Here is a 24847-nt window from a genome sequence, read left to right as displayed (position 1 = left end):
ACATTTTTAAATAAGTATTGAATGTTTTTGTTGTCATCACAGAAGCAGTGAATGATCCAGCCGCGGAGTTTTTCACTGGAGCTGAAAGTGCTTTCTTTTGTCAAGTCTGTATCTCCACCTCTCCCCGGTGCGCAACGTGGAAGGTGATGCATTTCAGCGCACTGAATTCCTTTACAAGGGGTTGTGATTGTTCAAGTCCTGGAGGGTTCTCTCTTGAATCAGTTTTCACTGCTTTTGCATTCAGGTCATCGCAAGTGTCACAGTCCAGCAGGCAGTTGTTGTGAAAAACTGCTATCCCACTCCACCAATATGTTTGCCTTCCAAGGAGACAAGAAGAGAACACGTGTGTCCTACACATCCTCCGAGGAAACCAAGTTGGAATTGACATCTTTGGCAAAAAGTGACTTGGGATATTGTGGTTGGAAGGGGAGGGGAGTAGATGAGGTAGCACTGCTGCCTCACAGCGCCAGGAACCTGGGTTCGATTCCCGGCTTGGGTCATTGTCTGTGTGGAGTTTGCACATTCTCCTCGTGCCCGCATGGGTTTCCTCCGAGTGCTCCGGTTTCCTCCCACAGTCCAAAGATGTGCGGGTTAGGTGGATTGGCAGTGGGACGAGCTAGGGTAAATGCATGGGTTGCGGGGATAGAGTCTGGGTGGGATTGTGGTCGGTGCAGACTTGATGGGCCAAATGGCCTCCTTCTGCACTGTATGATTCTATGATGCATGGAAACTGCACAAGTAGTACATGAGATTAGCTGTTTGTGGGAAGAGTGACCCTTGGGGATAGATGTAAAGTAAAGGGTTAACTCGAATAACTATTGAGCATATGTGTAAGGAGCTATGTCACTCACTGAGGGAAGATGATTGAGCAGCATTTTAGAGAGTAGTTCCAGCAATGTCTTGGTCTTAACCTTCGTAAATAGTACATAAATAAATGTGTTTTTTCAACAAAAAATCATTGCCTCCAGTAAGATCTCTTCTAGAGTAAGAAACTAATGAATCTTGAGATAAAACCATGACATAACAGATATAATGTGGAGATGCCGGCGTTGGACAGGGGTAAAAACACAGTAAGAAGTCTCACAACACCAGGTTAAAGTCCAACAGGTTTATTTGGTAGCAAATACCATAAGCTTTCGGAGCGCTGCTCCTTCGTCAGATGGAGTGGAAATGTGCTCTCAAACAGGGCACAGAGACACAACATCAAGTTACAGAATACTGATTAGAATGCGAATCCCTACAGCCAGCCAGGTCTTAAAGGTACAGACAATGTGGGTGGAGGGAGCATTAAACACAAGTTAAAGAGATGTGTATTGTCTCCAGACAGAACAGCCTGCAAGTCCAGGAGGCAAGCTGTGGGGGTTACTGATAATGTGACATAAATCCAACATCCCGGTTTAGGCCGTCCTCATGTGTGCGGAACTTGGCTATCAGTTTCTGCTCAGCGACTCTGCGCTGTCGTGTGTCGTGAAGGCCGCCTTGGAGAACGCTTACCTGAAGATCCGAGGCTGAATGCCCGTGACTGCACCCACCCACATTGTCTGAGTAGTCAGTGCAGAGATTTGAGCAACTTACTGAACTCATTGTGTAATTACACATTGTCCTCGGGAAAGGGAAACTTCATAGTTGCACAAACCTATGTGTTACAGTGTCAGTACTTAAGTAAAGACCTAACTAAACTTGCCACCAAAAGTTTGTATCTATCGTGTAAATATAGCAACTCACCACTCTTGTAGATCCACCCACATTGTCTGTACCTTTAAGACCTGGCTGGCTGTAGGGATTCGCATTCTAATCAGTATTCTGTAACTTGATTTTGTGTCTCTGTGCACTTTTTGAGAGCACATTTCCACTCCATCTGACGAAGGCGCAGCGCTCCGAAAGCTTATGGTATTTGCTACCAAATAAACCTGTTGGACTTTAACCTGGTGTTGTGAGACTTCTTACTGTATAACAGATATATTCAGACAACTGAATCCACTGCAGCCATGTTTGCCAAAAGATTCTTGAATTTTGCAGACATTTCCCAAATAAACAACAGTGTCTGAGACCAAGATTTTGCATTATTGTTTGAGCACACCGGAATGATTAAAAAATATAAAGGAAGGATGATTTTATAGTGGCATTTCTATTAGGAGTAAGGTTTAATTTTTGGAATAACCCAGATCAAAACAACAATGTGACGAGTGGTGTTCGCCATTAATCATGGACAAATTCTACACTAACTTCAGACAAGTGGCAGATGCACTATTAAACACTCAAAGGCTGCTGATGCAGTTCCAACTGTACTGCTGTTAGGTTCCTGAAAATGGCATCACTGACTGGTTCACCATTGAAAGGTGCAAAGTTGCTATATTTACACGATAGATACAAACTTTTGGTGGCAAGTTTAGTTAGGTCTTTACTTAAGCGCTGACACTGTGTAACACATAGGTTTGTGCAACTATGAAGTTTCCCTTTCCCGAGGACTATTACACCGCCTTTTGTCTACTTCCTTTTTTAAACAGCGGCGTAACAGTAGCTGTTTTCCAGTCAGCCGGCACTACCCCAGAGTCCAGCGAATTTGATAAATTACTACTAACGCATCTGCTATTACCTCAGCCATTTCTTTCAGTACCCTGGGATGCATTCCATCCGGGCCCGGGGACTTGTCTACCTTCAGTCCTATTAGTCTACCAAGCACCACCTCCTTAGTAACAGTAATTGTATTAAGGACCTCCCCTCCCACCAACTCTCGATCTCTAATATTCGGCAAACTATTTGTGTCTTCCACCGTGAAGACCGATACAAATAACTTATTTAAACTCTCAGCCATTTCCTCGTTTTCCACTATTAAATCCCCCCTCTCATCTTCCAAGGGTCCAACATTCACTCTAGCCACTCTATTCCTTTTTATATACTTGTAAAAACTTTTACTATCATTTTTTATATTTTGAGCTAGTTTAGTTTCATAATCTATCTTTCCTTTCTTAATCGCTTTCTTAGTCGTTCTTTGTTTTTCTTTAAAGCTTTCCCAATCCACTAATTCTCCACTATTTTTGGCCACTCTGTACGCATCTGATTTTATTTTAATACTCTCCTTTATTTCCTTCGTTATCCACGTCCGATTATTCTTTTTCTTACAGTCCTTCTTTATCAACGGAATATATTTTTGCTGAGTACTTAAAAAAATCTCCTTAAAAATCCTCCACTGTTCCTCAGCTGTCCTACCTACCAGTCTGCTCGCCCAGTCTACATTAGCCAATTCCACCCTCATCCTATCGTACTCCCCTCTGTTCAAGCAGAGGACACTGGTTTGGGACCCTACTTTCTCACCCTCCATCTGTATCAGAAATTCCACCATATTATGATCACTCATCCCAAGAGGATCCTTCACAAGAAGATCCTTAATCCTACCTGTCTCATTGCACAGAACCAGATCCAAGATAGCTCGCTCTCTCATAGGTTCTGTAACATACTGTTCAATGAAACAATCCCGACAGCATTCCAAGAACTCTTCCTCAAGCCCTCCACGTCCAATTTGAGTCGACCAATCAATATGTAGGTTAAAATCCCCCATGATTATTGCCGTTCCACTTTTGCACGCATCCATTATTTGCTTGTTTATAGCCCTCCCCACCTCTAAGTTATTATTTGGGGGCCTATAGACCACGCCTACCAGTGTCTTTCTCCCCCTACTATTCCTTATCTCCACCCACAACGATTCCACGTTTTGCTCCTTAGAGCCTATGTCATCTCTCACTACCGTCCTGATATTATCCTTTATTAACAAAGCTACCCCACCTCCTTTTTCTACCTGTCTATCCTTCCTAAATGCCTGATGTGCAGGATATTCTGGAGGGTCTGAAAATAGATAAATCCCCTGGTCCGGATGGGATTTATCCAAGGATTCTCTGGGAGGCAAGAGAAGTGATTGCAGAGCCTCTGGCTCTGATCTTCAGGTCGTCGTTGGCCTCTGGTATAGTACCAGAAGATTGGAGGTTAGCGAATGTTGTCCCATTGTTTAAGAAGGGGAACAGAGACTTCCCCGGGAATTATAGACCGGTGAGTCTCACTTCTGTTGTCGGCAAGATGTTGGAAAAAATTATAAGGGATAGGATTTATAGTTATTTGGAGAGTAATGAATTGATAGGTGATAGTCAGCATGGTTTTGTGGCAGGTAGGTCGTGCCTTACTAACCTTATTGAGTTTTTTGAGAAAGTGACCAAGGAGGTGGATGGGGGCAAGGCAGTGGACGTGGTATATATGGATTTTAGTAAGGCGTTTGATAAGGTTCACCATGGTAGGCTTCTGCAGAAAATGCAGATGTATGGGATTGGGGGTGATCTAGGAAATTGGATCAGGAATTGGCTAGCGGATAGGAAACAGAGGGTGGTGGTTGATAGTAAATATTCATCATGGAGTGCGGTTACAAGTGGTGTACCTCAGGGATCTGTTTTGGGGCCACTGCTGTTTGTAATATTTATTAATGATCTGGATGAGGGTATAGTTGGGTGGATTAGCAAATTTGCTGATGACACCAAAGTCGGTGGTGTGGTAGACAGTGAGGAAGGGTGTCGTAGTTTGCAGGAAGACTTAGACAGGTTGCAAAGTTGGGCCGAGAGGTGGCGGATGGAGTTTAATGCGGAGAAGTGTGAGGTAATTCACTTTGGTAGGAATAACAGATGTGTTGAGTATAGGGCTAACGGGAGGACTTTGAATAGTGTGGAGGAGCAGAGGGATCTAGGTGTATGTGTGCATAGATCCCTGAAAGTTGGGAATCAAGTAGATAAGGTTGTTAAGAAGGCATATGGTGTCTTGGCGTTTATTGGTAGGGGGATTGAATTTAGGAGTCGTAGCGTTATGTTGCAACTGTACACAACTCTGGTGCGGCCGCACTTGGAGTACTGTGTGCAGTTCTGGTCCCCACATTACAGGAAGGATGTGGAGGCTTTGGAGAGGGTGCAGAGGAGGTTTACCAGGATGTTGCCTGGTATGGAGGGGAGATCCTATGAGGAGAGGCTGAGGGATTTGGGATTGTTTTCGCTGGAAAGGCGGCGGCTAAGAGGGGATCTTATTGAAACATACAAGATGATTAGAGGTTTAGATAGGGTGGATAGTGATAGCCTTTTTCCTCTGATGGAGAAATCCAGCACGAGGGGGCATGGCTTTAAATTGAGGGGGGGTAGTTATAGAACCGATGTCAGGGGTAGGTTCTTTACCCAGAGGGTGGTGAGGGATTGGAATGCCCTGCCAGCATCAGTAGTAAATGCGCCTAGTTTGGGGGCGTTTAAGAGATCCGTAGATAGGTTCATGGACGAAAAGAAATTGGTTTAGGTTGGAGGGTCACAGTTTTTTTTTTAAACTGGTCGGTGCAACATCGTGGGCCGAAGGGCCTGTTCTGTGCTGTAATGTTCTATGTTCTATGTTCTATGTTCTATGTAACCCTGTATATTCAGTTCCCAGTCCCGGTCCCATTGTTATTCCACCGAATCATCTTTGGACTGTGGGAGGAAACTGGAGCACCCAGAGAAAACCCACGCAGACACGGGGAGAATGTGCAAACTCCACACAGACAGTAATCCAAGATCGGAATTGAAACCGGGTCCCTGGCATTGTGCTAACCACTGTGCTACTGTATCAATGTTGCATGTAGATCACCACTCTATGGGTAAAGACATCATCACAAAGGCCTGCAGCATTATGCCAATCAAGAAGACAGACTCCTCCAATCTCTAAGCAATTGGGCACAGTACAGCTGGAATGACTGTTAATGCATCACACGTTCTTTGCTGCTGCAGGGGTATCCTCGTCATCGATGACCACCTCCTCCTACCCCACCTCAGCATCTGTATCCAGCTGAGCAGAGCTCGGGCTTGCTGCACCATCTTCCTTACCGGTCCCACCAAACTGTGTGTACCTGAGCTGGTGCATGTCTGCATAAGTCCAGTGGTGGTGAGCGAGTGACCTCCTCTGTAGAATCATTGTGCTCCTCCTACACCACCTCCCATGGAACACTCTGTCAGACAACAAATGCATGAATTATGGCTGTCAGGATAAGGATGCTTTAAGTGATCATTATGCATGTGATCACGTTTCATTTGCTGAATACATCAAGGCGACATGATTATGTGTCATATGCCGTGTGGCTGCCTGATACTTAGTTCTGTAACCAGGTAGCTACAAGGCATCATCTTCCTGTCTTCGATGGCCAAACATGCAGAGACTCTGCTGATGTCCAGCGCTCAACCTCTGTAGCTTTCAGTTGCGAGATGGCTGAAGGGTCACCTCTGGTTCTCTGCCTCTCCCTAATGCTTTGTGCTCTCTTCTACTACAAGAGTGGAAAGAGAAATTAGATCGCGAGTAATTGAATGTGTCAAACAGTTGGATAGGGAACATTTTGCTTAGTGCGTGACTGATAAAGAGAGGTTTTGCATAAGGGTGAGGGTGAGCATCATTGATGGATGGACAGACGGGAATGTGAGAATGTGCATAGACAGAGACGGATGGGTGTATCTGACAGGTAATTTGATATGGGGAGTGATGTGCTGGGAAAGGCTTGAGAAGACAAAGTAAGGGGTTGGATACATATACACATCAGGATGTGTTTGAATATGCCACTATTACGCACCTCTCCATGCCAGGTCATTCAACCAGTTTTGGCAATGTACTTAGCACTGAAAAATTCCCAATTCCACAAACCAGACTCAGCAGAGCATGTCCTGGATGGTCTAAATTTCATTCCAGGTGGGCAGGTGTTGGCAGGAGTAGGGCCCACCGCTTCTGGAAACAGTGCAAAGGCAGCCACAGGCTCTGCGGGCTGTGGAGGTGGACAATGTAAAAGGCCCAGGCTCAGTGCTTGGGATTTAGTACCAATCGTTAAAAAACAACAAAAAGTAGCCCTCCAAACCTCACCTCTCATACCTCTTCACACAGTCCCCATGCCCTACTCATGCAAACCCATGGCACTTTATAGCCCTATGCCAGTCTATATCCCTCTATAAACCATGCCAACCTATTCCTATTTAATGTCCTCTTCAACAGCCAGATTGGTGATGGCAGGGCTTTTAATCAGGTGGGAGAGTGGTAGATGGGGACACTATCTTCCTGCCTCCACCCCAATTAAATCCGTGACAGGAGGGCCATCCTGCCCCACTGCCAATTGAGGAAAGTGGGCCGAATGATGCATCGGTAGCTGGCCACCATATTGAGTGTGTTTCCCTCATATGATTGCAATCATCTGGGCTAAAACAACAGGGAAAATGCTGATAAAGCTACCTGGATTCAATTCAGTATTTGCCTTATTTGTTGCATGTGGGGTCACTGATAAAATCAAGTGATAGCTCCCCCATTATAGAAATGTAATTCAATCTAATCTTTTCACCATTCAAAAATGTCTGGATATGGCAAAATAAATAGGCAATTTCTTTTGGCAAGGTTTAAGAGAACAATTTTTTGGTAATTTACACATTTTTAGTTAATGGAGCATGTGGAAATCTCTGCAAACAAATTGTAAAATGTTTTCATAGAATCATAGAAGCCCTACAGTACAGAAAGAGGCCATCTGGCCCATCGAGTCTGCACCGACCACCATTCCACCCAGGCCCTACCCCATATCCCTACATATTTACCTGCTAATCCCTCTAACCTACGCATCTCAGGACACGAAGGGGCAATTTAGCATGGCCGATCAATCTAACCCGCCCATCTTTGGACTGTGGGAGGAGACCGGAGCACCCGGAGGAAACCCACGCAGACACGGGGAGAATGTGCAAACTCCACACAGACAGTGACCCAAGCTGGGAATCAAACCCGGGTCCCTGGAGCTGTGAAGCAGCAGTGCTAACCACTGTGCTACCATGCCGCCCGTTTTCAAAGTACATCTTTTATTGCAAAAAGATGCAATTGCTAATGAGGAAAGTTCTCGGTTTTCTTGGAAAAATGATTTCAAAGCTCCAGAAAGGAATAGGCTATTGCCAGCTTTGCCTCAAGGGCTAGGCAGTGATGCAGACTATGTTAGTTGGATCAAGAACAGCACAGGATAATAGTCTGGATGTTTTGCAAAGTTACAGCTCTTGAGATAGTGCTATTTTACTGTAAGGTATTGTTCCCACAGTGAAGTGTCTTCTGCAGAATGCCGAAGTGATAATTGATGACATGTGATGTCAATTACGTTTGGCACTGTACAAGATTTTGTGGACAGTTGAGGAAAAACAAAGCCTAAAATCATGCAAAAATACATCCTGCACCAGATAATGACCAGAAGAGCATCAGTCCTCTTTGATGACCACTGCGATATTGTTTGGCTGGAATTTTCAGTGCAGCCCTCTGTAGGAAATGATCATCTGAAAATCAATCCAGGACAGCATCATTGGTCTGAATATTTCAGATGGTGGAGTTTTCCTGCCTGTCATCCAAAGAGTCAATGAGAAACTCAACCCCTCCAACTCTGACTGTCCCGCACACATTCTGGTTGCCACACTACCAGAAGGATGTTGATGCACTGGAAAGGGTGCAGAACAGATTTACCAGGATGTTGCCTAGTTTGGAGGATATGGACTACAAAGAAAGGTTGAACAAACTTGGATTGTTTTCATTGGAATGTCGGAGGATGAGGGAAAATTGTACACAATACTCCAAATGCAGCCTAACCAGCTGCAACATGATTTTCCAATTCCTATACTCAATGCCCCGACCAATGAAGGCCAGCATACTATATGCCTTCTTGATTACCTTGTCCACCTGAGTGCTACCTTCAGGAAACTGTGGATCTGCACGCCTAGGCCTCTTTGTATATTAATATTACTAAGGGCTCTACCATTTACTGTATACTTTCCTTCTACAGTAGGCCTTCCAAATTGCATCACCTCACATTTGTTCGGGTTAAATTACATCTGCCATCTTTCAACCCATGTCTCCAGCCGATTATCCTGCTGTATCCTCTGACAATCCTCCTCACTATCCGCTACTTCCCCAATTTTTGTATCATCTGCAAATTTACTAATCAGACCACCTACATTTTCTTCCAAATCATTTATACATATTACAAACAACAGAGGCCCCAGCACTGATCCTTGTGGAACACCACTTGTCACAGACCTCCAGTTAGAAAAGTACCCTTCCACTGCTACGTTCTGCTTTCTGTGCCCAAGCCAGTTTTCTATCCATCTTACCAGCTCACCTCGGATCCCATATGACTTCACTTTCTGTATCAGCCTGCCATGAGGAATCTTATCAAAGGCTTTACTAAAGTCCATGTTTACAACATCCACTGCCCTGCCCTGGCTAATTTTTCTTGTCATTTCCTCAAAGAACTCAATCAAGTTTGTGAAACATGACCTCCCCTTCACAAAACAATGCTGCCTATCCCTTCCAGATGTGAGTACATCCTGTTCCTAAGAATCTTCTCCAATAATTTCCTCATCACTGATGTAAGGCTCACAGGCCTATAATTTCCCGGACTGTCTATTCTGTCCTTCTTAAACAGAGGAACAATGTTAGCCACTCTCCAATCATCTGGTACTTCGCCCGTGACTAAAGGGGATCCAAAGATTTTAGCCAAGGCCTCTGCAATTTCTTCCCTTGCCTCTCTCAGTATAGTGAGAGGCTGAGGACACAGCTTTCTGGGGCACCAGTGCTGAGGATGATCGTGGAGGAGGTGTTGTTGTCTATCCTTACTGATTGCGGTGTGTGGGTTAGGAAGTTCAGTACCAGCTGCAGAGGGAGGAGCCGAGCCCTAGGCCACGGAGTTTGGAGATGAGTTTCGTAAGAATAATGGTTGAAGGCTGAGTTGTAGTTGATAAATAGGAGTCTGATATAGATGTCTTTATTATCTCGGTGTTCCAGAGTTAAGTGCAGGGCCAGGGAGATGGCGTCTGCTGTGGACCTGGTGCAGCAGTAGGTGAATTGTAGTGGATCCAGGCAATCTGGGAGGCCGGAATTGATTTGTGTCATGACTAACCTTTCAAAGCACTTCATAATGGTGGATGTCAGAGCCACCAGACGATACTCATTAAGGCACGCTGCCTGGCTTTTCTTTGGTACCAGGATGATGGTCGTCTTCTTGAAGCAGATAGGGACCTCAGATTGTTGTAAAGAGAGTTTGAAGATGTGCAAATACCCCTGCCAGGTGATCCGCGCAGGATCTGAGTGCTCATCCGAGTACCCTATCCGGGCCAGTTGCTTTCCGTGGGTTGACCTTCGAGAAGGCTGCTCTGACATCTGCAATGGTGACCTCAGATATAGGTTTGTCCGAGGCTTCCAGGGTGGAGGGCATGCTCTCGCTGGTCTCTTGTTCAAAATGTGCATAGAATGCATTGAGCTCATCAGGGAGGTGTGCATTGGTGCCGGCGATTTTATATGCCTTCATCTTGTACCTGTTATGTCTTGCAGACCTTGCCATAGTCGGCGGGGGTCGGTGTGGCTAGCCTGGGACTCTAGCTTGGTCCGGTACTGTCTTTTGACATCTTTAATGGATCTCCTTAGATCATATCTGGCTTTCTTGTATAGTTCAGGGTGACTTGACTTGAACGCCTCAGATCTGGATTTCAACAAGCAGTGGATATCCCTGTTCATCCATGGTTTCCGGTTGGGAAACACGCAGATTTGCTTTTTTGACACAGTCTTATACACACTTACTAATGAAGTCAGTTACTGTAGTGGCGTACTCATTCAGGCTGGTCACAGAGTTTTTAAATACTGACCCAGTCCACTGACTCCAAGCAGCCCCGTAGGAGATCATCCGATTCCTCAGACCAACATTGCACGATTTTCTTTGACCGATTTTCCCGCTTCAGTTTTTGCTTGTTAGCTGGGAGCAGGAGCACAGCCTTGTGGTCTGATTTGCCAAAGTGTGGGTGGGTGATGGAGCGGTAGGCATGTTTGATATTTGTGCAGCAGTGGTCTAGGATGTCTGGGCCTCTAGTGGAACAGGAGACGTGTTGGTGGTAACTTGGTAGGATGCTACTGCCTGCTGAGAAATAGCCTGGACCTGTCAATTAGGAGGCGAGTTAAAGGATACTGGGGCATGAAATTAAAGTAAACAAAGCAGTTAGGCTTCCCAGCATGGCCAGAGAGTTGACAGGGATCTGATCGAAGTACATAAAATACTAAAAGGGATTGATAAAGTGAACATAGATTAACATAGATTAGATTGTCCCTTGTGGTTATATATAGATAATACATAGGTTATACATAGATTAGATTGCCCTTTGTTCTAGATTGCCCCTTGTGGGGCAATCTAGCACAAGGGGTCACAGCGAAGAGGCGGTAGATTTAAAACTGAGATGAAGAGTAACTACTTCTCGCAGAGAGTGGTGAATTTGCACAACTCGCTGCCCCATGGCACAGTGGAGTCTGAATCATTAAATGGTTTCAAGACGGAGATAGATATATTTCTGATTAAAACAAAATGGGTTAAAGGGATATGGGGAACAGGTAGGGAGGTGGATTTGAGACCAAGGAGAGTTCGGCCATGATCTGATTGAATGGCGGAACGGGCTAGAAGGGCTGAATTACCTACTTCTGTCCCAAATTCCTTTGTTCTTATGTCCTCCTGAAGTTCGCTATTATTCTTATCCCCTTGTTGCCACAGTTCAAAGCTTTGTGTCATCCACAAACTTTGAAATTATGCCTCCATACCGAAATCCACGTCATTACTATACATGAAAAAGAGCAGTGGGGTTCTGACACTGGCACTGGGAGACAGTACAGTGTACATCTCTCCAGTTTAAAAAGCAACCATTCACTACCACCCTGTTTTCTGTCTCTCAGCCATTTTCATATTAAAGCAGCTCATTCACCTTTAACCCCATTGACTTCAATGTTTTCAACAAGTCTGTTGAGTAGTACTTTATCAAACACCTTCTGAAATCCCAACATCTACCACACTAGTTTCACAGTCCTCTCCATTATGTCATAAACAATTTGACTTTGACAAATCTGTGTAGCCATCATTTATTAACCCACATTTTTACAAGTTCTGTCAAAACTCATAAAATGGTGTAAAGTTGTTTATGCCCTTTCTCAGGTGTTTCCACCAACCTTCTACCAAGCTGACAATTGGGAGAACACTCACTGAAACTCTGCCTAATAAATCCATCCCTTTAATATATTTCACCAAGTGCTGTACTTTTCCAAGCCAGTTCAAATAAACAATCTCAACCATCAGTGAAATTAAGGATGAATGATGTCTCAAAATTGGTGATCATTTACCTATTACTGATTGAATGGGTATTAGCTCATAATGATTGCCAGTGTCTAACTTTCCTCCATCTTCTACTTTATCATTTTGATAGAGAGCTGTCTTCATTTTAGCTGTATAGGAAGTAAGTTCACAGATACAATTCAGAGTAGAGGGATTTTGTCCACTCAATAATACAACAAAGGTTCTCTGATGTTCTAAGCATTATATTCCAAGTTCACATGACAAAGCTTCCCATATGATACTTAAAGTAGCACCCTCCCAAAGAGCACAAAATGAGCAAGGTGAATCTCAACACCTGTCTAATCCTATTAGTCAGGGCAGACTGGAGCAAGTCCACGGAACAATATAATGATCTTGATCAAAGGGAAGGTCATATGTACAGTAAAATGTGCAAGAAATAAGAACTTAATACTATATTGTTTGGTTTAGACAAAGGTCACAGTGATACCACGACGCAGTGTGCCAACTGACTCTGTTATTGGCATAAAGTGAGGACCAGAAGAAGCGGTTTCTTAATCGCTAGCAAGAAAGAAAGAAAAAATATTTAACCGTGTATTTAAAAATAAATATAGAACATTCACAACCAATGAGGTACTTTGAATTGTCGCCAGTGTTGTAATTAAGAAACTAACTGCATTTGGCCACATTTCTCCAGAACATTGTGCCCCTATAAATTTTCTGGCAGGCAAATCCTTTACATACGTGAGTGTGAAATGTTAGTCTTGTGAGACTCCAAGTTCTAAAGTTTAAATACAAATTTAAAGCACACACAACAGTTTTTGTTTCCTAATGAAAATCACTTTGATGAGGTGCTGCTGCACAGTTTGGAATTCATTGATAGACAACTTTAATTTCAGAGCAAGAATAACCCTGGCTAATGAATTCCTTAATAGAAAGTTTAACTCTGCCAAAACAAAATTGTGCTGACAAGCAGTGCCAAAGAAACAATGAAGCAAATGTGGAGTTAGATACTTCCCAGAGAAACTGCAACAGTATGCAGACCAAATCACCAAGGAACAAACAATACAAATAAGAAATAAGACTGCAGATCTCAAATGATGAGAAACATTCTCTCGATATGGCGATTAAACATGTTAAAAGCCTGATTTCACATGCTTTGCAGGGATATATGCTAATATAGATTATAGTAGTCTTATAGCTCTTTGTGAGTGTAATAATGTTACAACCCATGAATTAATCGAGTACCAGAGAAACCAAAATTTAAAAATGATGTAAGAACACTGAAAGTGCTATCTTCCAGATGAAGTGTTAAACCAAACCCCCCCTCCCCCCCCCCCCCATCTAATGCTTTGGGGATTTAAAAGATCTTGTGACAGGATGACAGAAATGACTCCAAATGACAGAAAAGCATTGAAGAAAATGCAAAAGAAAAAGATTTACAAGAATGGTTGCAAGAATGAGGGATTATAGTTATTCAGAATGAGAAGTCAGGCTGGGCATTTTTCTTAGAAAAAGGGCTTAGGAGGTGACCTGATAAAGATCTTTGTAAATTGTGAAAGGGTTGGGCAGGGTAAATATAGAGGGAAAAGTTCCATGTAGCGGAGCGCCAAATGTAAACGTAGTCACTTATAAATACAATAGGAAAATAAGAAGACATGTATTTATTCAGAGAGTGGTTAGAGTGTAGAAATTGCTATCACAGGAAATGGTGGAGGCAAACAGCTTTGATGCTTTATAAAGGAAATTATTCAAGTACATGGAGTAGAAAGATGCTGAAAGAATAAGATGATGGAGATGGAACAAGAAGAGAAATTATTGATATACAAAATATAACTGAGTAGTTGGGTCGAATGTTCTATGTAATAACACTATTTCTTCAGCCATCCCATAGCCAACATTCTTCCCTCAAATTGCACTATTAAAAAGCAATTTTCACCAGTTAAAATCAAGGTGGGCAAGCTGGAAAATGTATCCACCCATCTCATTTCTCAGATAAATGGGACCATTTGCAGTCTCCAGCAGTGAAAGCTTTGCAGCAACCATTGAGGTAGTATTCTCATAGAATCCTACAGTGCAGGAGGAGGCCATTTGGCCCATTGAGTCTGCATTGACACTGAAACACAGCATCCCACCCAGGCCCCATCTCTGTAATCCCATGTATTTACCCTACTAATATCTCTAACCTAGGCATCCTGGGACACTAAGAGGCAATTTATCATGGCCAATCTACCTAACCTGCACATCTTTGAACTGTGGAAGGAAACTGGAGCACCCGGAGGAAACCTACACAGACATGAGGAGAAAGTGCAAACTCCACACCGTCACCCAAGGCCGGAATTGAACCCGGGTCCCTAGCACTGTGAGGCAGCTGTGCGAACCACCGTGCCACACAGTTCTGTAGGAGAACTTATGATTCTAGATGTCTTGCTGAGTTGAATGAATGTTTTTACTGTTAACTTTTATTGAGTGAAAAAGAGTCACATGAACTCAAAATGTTAACTTTGTTACTCTCTCTCTCCTCAGATGTGGCCAGACCAGCTGCATTTTTACAGTATTTTCTGTTTTTATTTCAGATTGCCGGCATTTGCAGTATTTTGCTTTTACTTTATGAAGTGATATTGGCAGAGGGAACTTTGTCATGTGAGTCTGAGATGAAAATACTGTTAAGAAATAGAGAGTCCATATTAGGGGGTTGGGAAGTTACTTTAACCTCCAGTGAAGCATCACAATCCTTCTCACTCCACCCTGTTGCACTTTGGTGAATGTGGTTTCCTCTTCTTCCTTCCCAGATGGTTCCAGATTCCAGCAACTAGTGGCTGGGCCCACAGGATTGCAAGGTCGTGGCGGTCACAGCTCGCCACCTAAAATATGGAGGCTCCCTCAGATGTACATAGTAAAGATCCCTCAGAGCAGTGGAAGCAATGATATCTCTATGTTAGCATGCTCCAAGCTGGCTTTGACAGTCCTCTGACCTCGCATAGTGGAATAGCAAAAGGGGATCATGAGCCATGTGTGGAGATGGTATTCTTTGTTGTCGATCAGTTATCTTGTTGTTTTGTCTAGGATGCCCTAACACAATAAAAAATGCTGATTGTTGTAGGATGAAAGCTTCGTGGATGCTGCCAGGATAGTGGGCATTCACCAAGATGAATTCCTTGGTGCACTGCCTCCAATTGTGCATTGACGGAGTGGTAGTCCCTGCGGTATTGCTTCCCATAGACATGTGCTTGCACTCAGTGGCACTCTGCACCACTGAGAAGTCAGCTTTCCTGGCAAACCCAAATGCTCGTTCACCTGTTACTTCCTCCCAATGGTGAAGGGAATGTACTTATCAGGATATTTTGCAAAAATACTCATACAAAGGGGAAAACAATTTATACTGTACAAGAAGAGAATGCTAATGCATTGCCAAGCTTTTTTTTATTCATTCAAGAGATGTGGGCATCACTGGCTAGGCCAATATTCACTATCCATCCCTAATTGCCCTTGAAAAGGTGATGAACTGCCTTCTTAAGCCGTTAGTCTCTGTAGTGTAGGCAAACCCATAGTGCTGCTAGGGTGGACCCTGATTGGTACAGGCATTGCCATGGAGAACACATTGGTTGATAGCAACTGACAGATAACTGCTGGACATTGTTTGAAATTTAAACCAAGCATCTTGACCCTGAAGAGAATGAAGTTCTCTCTCCTCCTGTTCGAGAGTCTCTGTCACCTGCCAGATACTTCTATTCATGATGAAATGCAACACGTTGCCGTGGTTGCCTGTTCTTACATGAAAGGAACTGTTTGCTGGAAAGGGTGATGGTGACCTTCCCATCCACTGGGTGGATGGTCCCCATGCTGGTTTGTGGCTTCTGGTCTTGTCACAGTTCCGTCACCACTTTCTCAGTGAAGCAAAGCCTCCTGAGGTACTACTCCTGGTTCATTCCAACATTGGAAAGCTTCTCCTAAAAGACCATCTCAGGTGGGGCTTTCAAATGAAGGTGCTCCTACTCCTCTCTGGAGTTTCCCCTCTCTGCCTATATAGCAGGGCAAGTAGCACTGGAACTACTACCCCCCAACCCTTTGCAAAGGCAATGATTCACAAAATCACAGAATTGTTACAGTGTAAATGGAGGCCATCCGGCCCATTGGAGAGCCAGTACAGACACAAACCAGCACCATGACTTAGTGCCATTTCCCTGCCCTTTCCCAGTATCCCTGCTCATTAAAGCAATCAACTAATGCCCTTGTGAATGCTTCGATTGAACCTGCCTCCACCATACTTCCAGGCAGTGTATTTTGGACCCGAACCACTCGTTGTGTGAGAGAAAACATTTTCATATCACATTTGCACAATATTTTCTTCCTTTCCTTGGTCAGGAAAATACCTCAAATTTTCTTCAGCAACTCACCAGTATTTTCAGCTGCCTGAGTATAAGTCAGTCAAAAGCCTCCCAGCTGCAATTTGTTGAGTGGCCCTTGAGTGGCGGCACGGTAGCACAGTGGTTAGTACTGCTGCTTCACAGCTCCAGGAACCTAGGGTTCGACTCCCGGCTTGGGTCACTGTCTGTGTGGAGTTTGCACATTCTCCTCGTGTCCACGTGGGTTTCCTCCAGGTGCTCCGGTTTCCTCCCACAGTCCAAAGATGTGCGGGTTAGGTTGATTGGCCATGGTCAAATTGCCCCTTAGTGTTCTGAGATGTGTAGGTTAGAGGGATTAGCGGGTAAATGTGTAGGGATATGGGGGTAGGGCCTGGGTGGGATTGTGGTCGGTGCAGACTTGATGGGCCAAATGGCCTCTTTCTGCACTGTAGGGTTTCGATGATTTCGATGATTCTATGAAATATCTCCAGGCCAAAGACTAACCTGCTTTGTAACATTTCATACTTCAAAAGTGAATAAGGAAGACACCACCTTGTCAAATTTTTTTTATTCATTCATGGGACATGGGCATCGCTGGCTGGCCAGCATTTATTGCCCATCCCTAGTTGCCCTTGTTCAGAGGGCAATTTTGGTATCCTTGTGTTGCATCAGTCCATTAACATCAGTAACGTCAAGATCACATGTATTCTGTGACGGAGTGGATGCACCCGAGTGCGCCACTCCTCTGCTGGGAGACATCAGGTAGCCTAAAAATAATGCTACCCATACGCATAGGGAGGCGATGACCTAGTGGCATTATTGCTAGACTATTAATCCAGAAAATCAACTAATGTTCTGGGGACCCTGGTTCGAATCTTGCCACAGCAGATGGTGGAATTTGAATTCAACAATAAAAATCTGTAATTGAGAATCTAATGATGACCATGAAACAATTGTCGGGAAAACCCATCACTAATGTCCTTTAGAGAAGGAAATCTGCCATCCTTACCTTGTCTGGCCTACTTCTGACTCCAAAGTCACAGCAATGTGGTTGACTCTCAACCGCCCTCTGAAATGGCCTAGAGTTCAAGGCACCACTCAGTTCAAGGGTGCCTAGGGATGGGCAATAAATGCTGACCAGCCAGATTCACCCATGTTCCATGAATGAATTTTAAAAATTAAATTAATTTTGCACCCAGGATTTTCTTGTTTAGTTCTTGTTGATGGAACCTTTTTGCACACAAACTGAGTGCTGCAAAAGCCTACAGAACAACAGTAACTGCACTTTAAAAGCAATCCATTAATTCTAAACATTTTGGGCCATGGTGAGGATTGATGACGTGTTATATCAATGAAAGTTAGTTCTCTTGTCTTTAATTCAGCTACCTTGACAGTAGCTGTCAAGCAGCTACTGTGCATACCAAAAGTTATTGGCATGGACAGTAACAGGATTTCAGTCATGTCAGAAGCAACAATTCAGTGCTTACGAGAATGTTAAACAGCAAGACTGGGCAGAACAAGCTGCTCAATTGATGAGTAAAATTAACAAAGGTAAACTATCTGGACATAATACTGTACACTAATACAGAACTGGAGTATTACTGAATAAAAAGAAACATGTCAAATCTTTTTGAGTTGCACTCATCAGGACACTTCTCAAAAATACTCGTATAAGGGGAAAACAACAATTTATTCTGTATGAGAAGAGGATGCTGTTTGGTTAGCAAGTTATTTTCTTATTCATTGAAGGGATGGCTCAGGCAGCATTCATTGCCCACCCTTAATTGCCTTTGAGAAGGTGGTGCTTAGCTGCCTTCTTTATATACTGCAGTACCTGGGGTCTAGTTACACCCACAGAACTGTTAAAATAGACTCTGATTGGTAGACAAGATGAGAGGTCACACAACACCAGGTTAGAGTCCAACAGGTTTATTTGAAACCACAAGCTTTCGGAGCGCTGCTCCTCCATCAGGTGAAGTGGACTTTAACCTGCTGTTGTGTGACCTCTCATCTTGTCCACCCCAGTCCAACACCAGCATCTCCACATCCTAATTGGTAGAGGCACCAATGCACCAGTTGATGGCAACTGACAGATAACTGCCAAGCGTTGTTTGAAATTTAAGGCAGGCAACTTGACCCCGATTGGTCAAGGCATTGACCTGGGAAATGAATCAGCAAATGGCTGTCACTTATTTTGCTGAGCGACGTACAATGTGCAAAGTGTGTACATGCTCTTTCTGTCTGCTGATTTGCCTTCACTCATTTTACACTCCCTTTCAAGATGCATTTCACTTCCATTGCTCTTTCAGATCAATAACAAATTTGCACCACACAATTAAAAATGATAGAGGATTAATTTTACACGCACACACCTTGATAGTACTTGTTTTATATTTCTAGGCTTAATGTTGAAGGCCACTGTGAACTAGACTCACAAACTCTCATATATGTCCTTACTCAGTGAAATGGCAAGTGTTCTAAGAGACCTTTAACCTCTCCAAGAAAATGGTGTCACTATTTTCCTATAAACCTTTGGGAAGATGCACACATCGTACTGACTAAAATTTCTAACAAGATGGTTAATGAGTGAACATCCTCATTTCTGGCTTGCCTGCCTCAGTTGTTTTCATGGAATAATATACTCAGTGGGGGAGAAAGCAAACAAACTGAACAGGATTGGTATTACATTGCTGACAAATTAATTACAGGTGTTCTTACATTGTGGTAACAGAACAATTTTACACAAGTACATGGCCCATGACACCTGAACAATTTTGGTTAACATGGTAAATGTATAGTTCAGAAACAAGCAGTTTCATGTTTGCAGACAAATCATTATTCAAGTTGCTACAGTACCTTGCGTCAAGAATAAACTGCTCACTAACAAATAACGTGTATTTATGTAGAACCTTTGAACATAATAAAATGGTGCTTCACAGGAGCATCTAGCTACATAAGCTCAGATGACCAAACGCTTAGTCATAGAAGTCAGCTTTAAGAAGCATCTTAAAGGAGGAAAGCAGGGAGTGAATTCCAGAGTTTAGTGCCAGGCAACTGCAGTCACAGCCTACAATGGTGAAGTGATTAAAATCAGGGAAGCTGAAGAAGCCAGCAGTATACAAGTACAATTATGTTATGGAAAAGTCAACATTTAGCAATATGCACAAGCAAGACAGCATCCAAAATACATACTGTACCAGCCTCAGCTTACTCATTCATAGTCTTTTACTGATCAGCTATTGAACAATAAACAGTTGTTTGTCAGTGTGTTACACTCCCGCAGTACTTCCCTAGTTGTTTGCCCTATGTTACAATTTCCATCCATCTACCCCTTCACACATTGGCTATTCTCAGTGCCATTTAAGAATAATGGAAGCATGTGGGTGCCAGTATTGTGCAGGAAGTGTTAAAGTTTATTTTATTAGTGTCACAAGTAGGCTTACATTAACACTGCAACAAAGTTACTGTGAAAATCCTCTAGTTGCCATACTCCAGTAGCTGTTCGGGTATACGGAGGACAAATTTAGCATGGCCAGTGCATCCTGTTTACTGCTAACCTACAGACCTTTTTTTGGGAACGCACAAGGTATTGACCAAGAAGATACAGTTGGCGTAACAGTTTGTATGATTAAAGAGAATCTCGGAACATCAATGCAAACAAAACTAATGAAACCCGAAATGTTGCTCACTTCACTTTTACCAACACCACACAGGCAAAACATTCCTCAATCTACATGATTAACGTGAATCAGATGTCCGTTCCCAATGCATACTGATGGGCACCAAACAGCAGGCACAACAAAGGCTGCATGTGTTTCTATTCAGACAGTTATTGAGATGAATTACTTCTGAAAGGTCATGTTCCTTTTATTTTAAGAAAGGTGCCTTTGCTTTCCAGTCTGAAAGGAACCTTATGCACAGCTACTGATTTATATTACAGCAGTGTAACGTTGAAAGATGTCACTGCAATTACCTGGACTTAAGCTCATGTAATATTGTTAATGAAATACTTTAATTAGGATTCTGGTGTCTGAAATAATTGCCTGTTGATATTCAACTTTTAGTCAGAAAGTACATAATCTTTGCATTAGCCCCCTTCAGAAATACCTTAATGGCCTTACAGGGATGATAACCTTCACTCTGTGGCTGAGATATTTGGAGCATTTGCAGAGAATTCTATGGGTATCTTTTAAAAGAAGCGTGATCATTCCTTAAAATTGAACTTGAAATAATTATTTTCTTGTGTTACCTATTTGGTGAACATCTTTCGAAAACAAGCTCATCCCCAAACAATAATGTTTCCAATGCAACTGTGTCCCTACCACAGCCACATTCAATGTATTTTCACCTGGTGTATTTTTTTTCCATGTCTTCACAGTAAGGGCATCATGGTGGCACAGTGGTTAGCACTGCTGCCTCACAGCACCAGGGACCTGAGTTTGATTCCCAGCTTGGGGTCACTGTTTGCGGAGTCTGCACATTCTCCCCCATGTCTGCGTGGGTTTCCTCCAGGTGTTCTGGTCTCCTCCCACAGTCCAAAAGACATGCTTGGTTAGGTGCATTGGCCATGCTAAATTCTTCGTTAGTGTGCCCGAACAGAGGCGGAGTGTGGAGACTAGGGGATTTTCACAATAACTTCATTGCAGTGTTAATGTAAGCCTACTTAGGATACTAATAAAATAAACATTAACCTTAAATCTAAATCTTTTTCACCAGGAAGCACATCTTAGTTATTTGAAATATGCTGACACATTCCTGAATTAGAACACATCTGCCTTTTAATTTGTCCTTCCATTCTTAAAGTTACAAAGCCAATGCTGAGATTGGATCGGGTAGACCCGAATCCATCTCCTCACGTGCTCCAGAAGCTAAATTCAAATTGAATCCAATTCAGGGTCCCCACAAGAGAGACAAACAAGACCCAAGCTGACAAGAAAAGGCATTGCACCCCACCTTGAGCTTGATCCGAAAATAATTTTCCCTCGAACTGGAGGCGCAGCAACAGTCTCCATGACAACTGCAGCCTGCTCTCACATTATTGTCACCCAGAGTGGGGAAGGAGCTGGCGCGAATTCAGCGGGATCTGTTTAATTATACATCAATCCACATGTCTTTATAACTTGGAAGCAGCCCAACCTGCAATGATGTCCCTCCCTCCCATGACGTGACTCAAACAAGAAGACATTTTTGTTATAGATAGATTTTTTAAAAAACACATCCTGGTTCCATCCGTGCGGAGTGCGAGCTCTGACTGTTAATATTCAGCAACCATTTGAAAATGGGAAAGGTAAGCGAGAGGAGCTGAAGGCCCTTCACTCGCTTGTATTTAATCTTTGGACAGGGGGATCTAAAGGTGCACAGGCCCATTAAATCCAAGCAGGACTAAATTATATATGTACTATATATATTAAAAATGGCTGGAATAGTCAGAGGGGATTGGACTGACATGATTTGAATGCAGGTTTTTCTGGACGGTTTGCCGGGCAGGTGACAAGTTAAAATAGGGAAGTAGTTCCCCAGTATCATCCCTTCGACTATTACCCCCCTCACCAAATTCTGTTCATCCCCAAAATATAACAAAACAATTCATGGTGATTAAACAGCATACCCTTTATAAAAATAAAATCAGCAAAATATAACACACTTCTGGGTGATTCGATTAAAGATCACACCCATTAAAAAAATAAGCAGCAAAATATAACACAACACTTTCCGGATGATTAAATTAAACAGCATACCCTTTATTTAAAAAATCAGCAAAATATAACACACTTCTGGGTGATTAGATTAAACAGCACGCCCATTAATAATAAAAAAATAATATTCCCTGGCAAGCAGCCACATAGACCCAGTAACGAGCAGACAGCAAAACTGCGAAAACCCCTCCATTTCACCTTATTGCAACCACTCTGCAATATTTAGATACCGCTTACCCAAACACAAAAAAAGAAAGCCTTTGAAATTCAATGACAAAAATAAGGAAGAGAATGTTCATTCATTTACCATTCCCATTATTGCAAGAAGACCTTTTTCATTTCACCCCCCCCCCCCCCCCCCAATGCCCTCCTAAAGCCGGTTTCATTTAGAAGCTGACTTTGGGATTTGGGATTAATGTGTGTATGAATGAATTACCCGGTTCGTGCTTCCCGGGATTGTCTGTCATCTCGATGGCCAGCAGCTCCCGTCCCTCGAAGCTCTTGCCCACCGTGTAGATGCGGCTGATGCTGGGGCACTGGAGCCAGACGCCCACCAGGGCTTCGCGCAGCTCCGGGTAGCGGTGGTACTCGAACGGGATGCCCTGCGACTGCCAATCGGGAGAGGCGCGGGCTCCCGGGGTGGCGGCGGGCATCGCTGCCCTGGCCCAGGCTGCCGCTGCCCACAGTGCCGAGCAAGTCAGGAGAAGGCGACACAGGGTCATCTTGGAACCGGGGCTGGCGGCACCTCAACGAGGAGCCGAGCGAGTGGATGGAGCCCCGAGAAGAAGCAGCAACAGCAGCAGCAGCAGCAGCGAGAATAAAGTGACAGCCCGACAGAGGGGAGGAGCTGCTCACTGCTGACACACACACACACGCTTTAAAAGGGCATTGTCAAGGGTAACGGAGATCATTCTGTCTGCACACTGCCGCTATAACACCTCTGTGTCCCCTTCTATTATCAGGATGCTGTGACCAAGGCACTCTCCTACACTTCAATGCAACCAAGGAACATTTTTATTATCATTTTACTGCAAGAAAAACAACCCTGACGTCCACCGTACCATCTGGTAAAGTAGGGATGATCAGGAATTTAACAAGAGATCAGAGCTGACTCACATTCAAGCACAGGGGGAAAAAAACACAATAAAATCACAACCGGGGTGACACTGTGGTTAGCACCGCTGCCTCACAGAGCCAGGGACCCGGGTTCGATTGCAGCCTCAGGTCACTGTCTGCGTGGAGTCTGCATGTTCTCCCCGTGTCTGCGCGGGTTTCCTCCGGGTGCTCCAGTTTCCTCCCACAGTGCGGGTTAGGTAGATTGGCCATGCTAAATTGCCCCTTAGTGTCAGGGGGGATAAGGAGGATAAATATATGGGGTTATGGGAATAGGACAGGGTCTGGGTAGGATTGTTGTCCAAGCTCGATGGGCCAAATGGCCTCCTTCTGCACAGTAAATTCTATGATTCTATTAATTGGAAATAACCTATGACCTGATTCCATCCTGACCCAGGTAACAGACCATTTTTTTATTGGTACCTTTCGGTACTTTATTTCTAATCAAAAAAGCCAATTCAAATCAAGTCTAATTCTGGTCGTCACATGAGGGACAAACCAGATCCAAGCTGACAAGACAAGACTCTGCAGCCCACCTAGGACTCAATTAAACAAGATCCAAACTAACAGATGAAGCCTTTCACCCCTCCCGGGCTTGATCTAACACTTTGTGAGGAGTCTTCCTGTCCCGCCTGCCACAGGAATCATAGCGGGCGGGACACGGACCATGCAAAGGTCCATTGACCACAGGCGGGATTTTTCGATTTTGGGGCGAATGCGGCCAGAAAATCTCATCCTTCATCTTGGCCGAAAGGCTGATATGACTTTGAAAAATTGCATCAGGTAATGCCTCAATTTAACCTCATTGGCCAGCACTGGTTAACAGTGGTTAGCACTGCTGCCTCACAGCACCAGGGACCCGGGTTCGATTCCCAGCATGGGTCACTGTCTGTGCGGAGTCTGCATGTTCTCCCCATGTCTGCATGGGTTTCCTCCGGATGCTACAGTTTCCTCCCACAGTCTGAAAGACATGCTGGTTAGTGCATTGGCCATTCTAAATTCTCCCTCAGTGTACCTGTACAGGCGCCGGAGTGTGGCTACCAGGGGATTTTCACAATGACTTAATTGCAGTGTTAATGTAAGCCTACTCGTGACACTAATAAATAAACTTAAACTTAATCACCCTGATCTTTTATTCGATGCTAGCCAGGGCAAACCACAATCAGCACACCCCCAGTACAATGGGCTAGCCTCATCCCCTGCCTGATCATTGACTCTCCCCTACCAGGTAAGCAGACATACAAGTGGCAGGGGTGGGGGGTTAAGGGGGGGGGGGGGGCGGTGGGGGGAGGCTTATACAGGGAAGAGGGAAGGGAACTCCAAACCAAATCTCATGTCACAGCGGCTCTCTGACACATTCCCACCTCTTGGCGATTTTGCCGGAGGCGGAATGGGAATGGTGCCAGTTCCCCAGCCAGCAGAGGCAGATAGCTCATTATCAGCACTTCAGTGTCCACTTACACATACATAGAAACATACAGAGAAAATATAGAGTAGGGAGTATGCCATTCAGCCCTTCGGGCCTGTTCCTTCATTCATTATGATCATCA

The 24847-nt window shown here is 43.9% G+C and overlaps 1 protein-coding gene across 1 annotated transcript in view; it reads right to left on the bottom strand.

Annotated features, from left to right (window-relative positions):
• The window catches only part of cpe (carboxypeptidase E), a 128105-nt gene extending 105120 nt beyond the window's left edge, over positions 1-22985 (bottom strand). The window contains exon 1 of the mRNA XM_078213415.1: positions 22621-22985. Coding sequence (XP_078069541.1) covers positions 22621-22906 — 286 coding nt within the window. The 5' untranslated portion in view covers positions 22907-22985. The remainder of the gene's footprint in view (positions 1-22620) is intronic.
• Positions 22986-24847: the final 1862 nt, after the last annotated feature.

The sequence above is a fragment of the Mustelus asterias genome, chromosome 1 (genome assembly GCF_964213995.1).
Source record: "Mustelus asterias chromosome 1, sMusAst1.hap1.1, whole genome shotgun sequence".
Lineage (NCBI taxonomy): Eukaryota > Metazoa > Chordata > Chondrichthyes > Carcharhiniformes > Triakidae > Mustelus > Mustelus asterias.
This window is presented reverse-complemented; position numbering and strand designations above follow the sequence as displayed.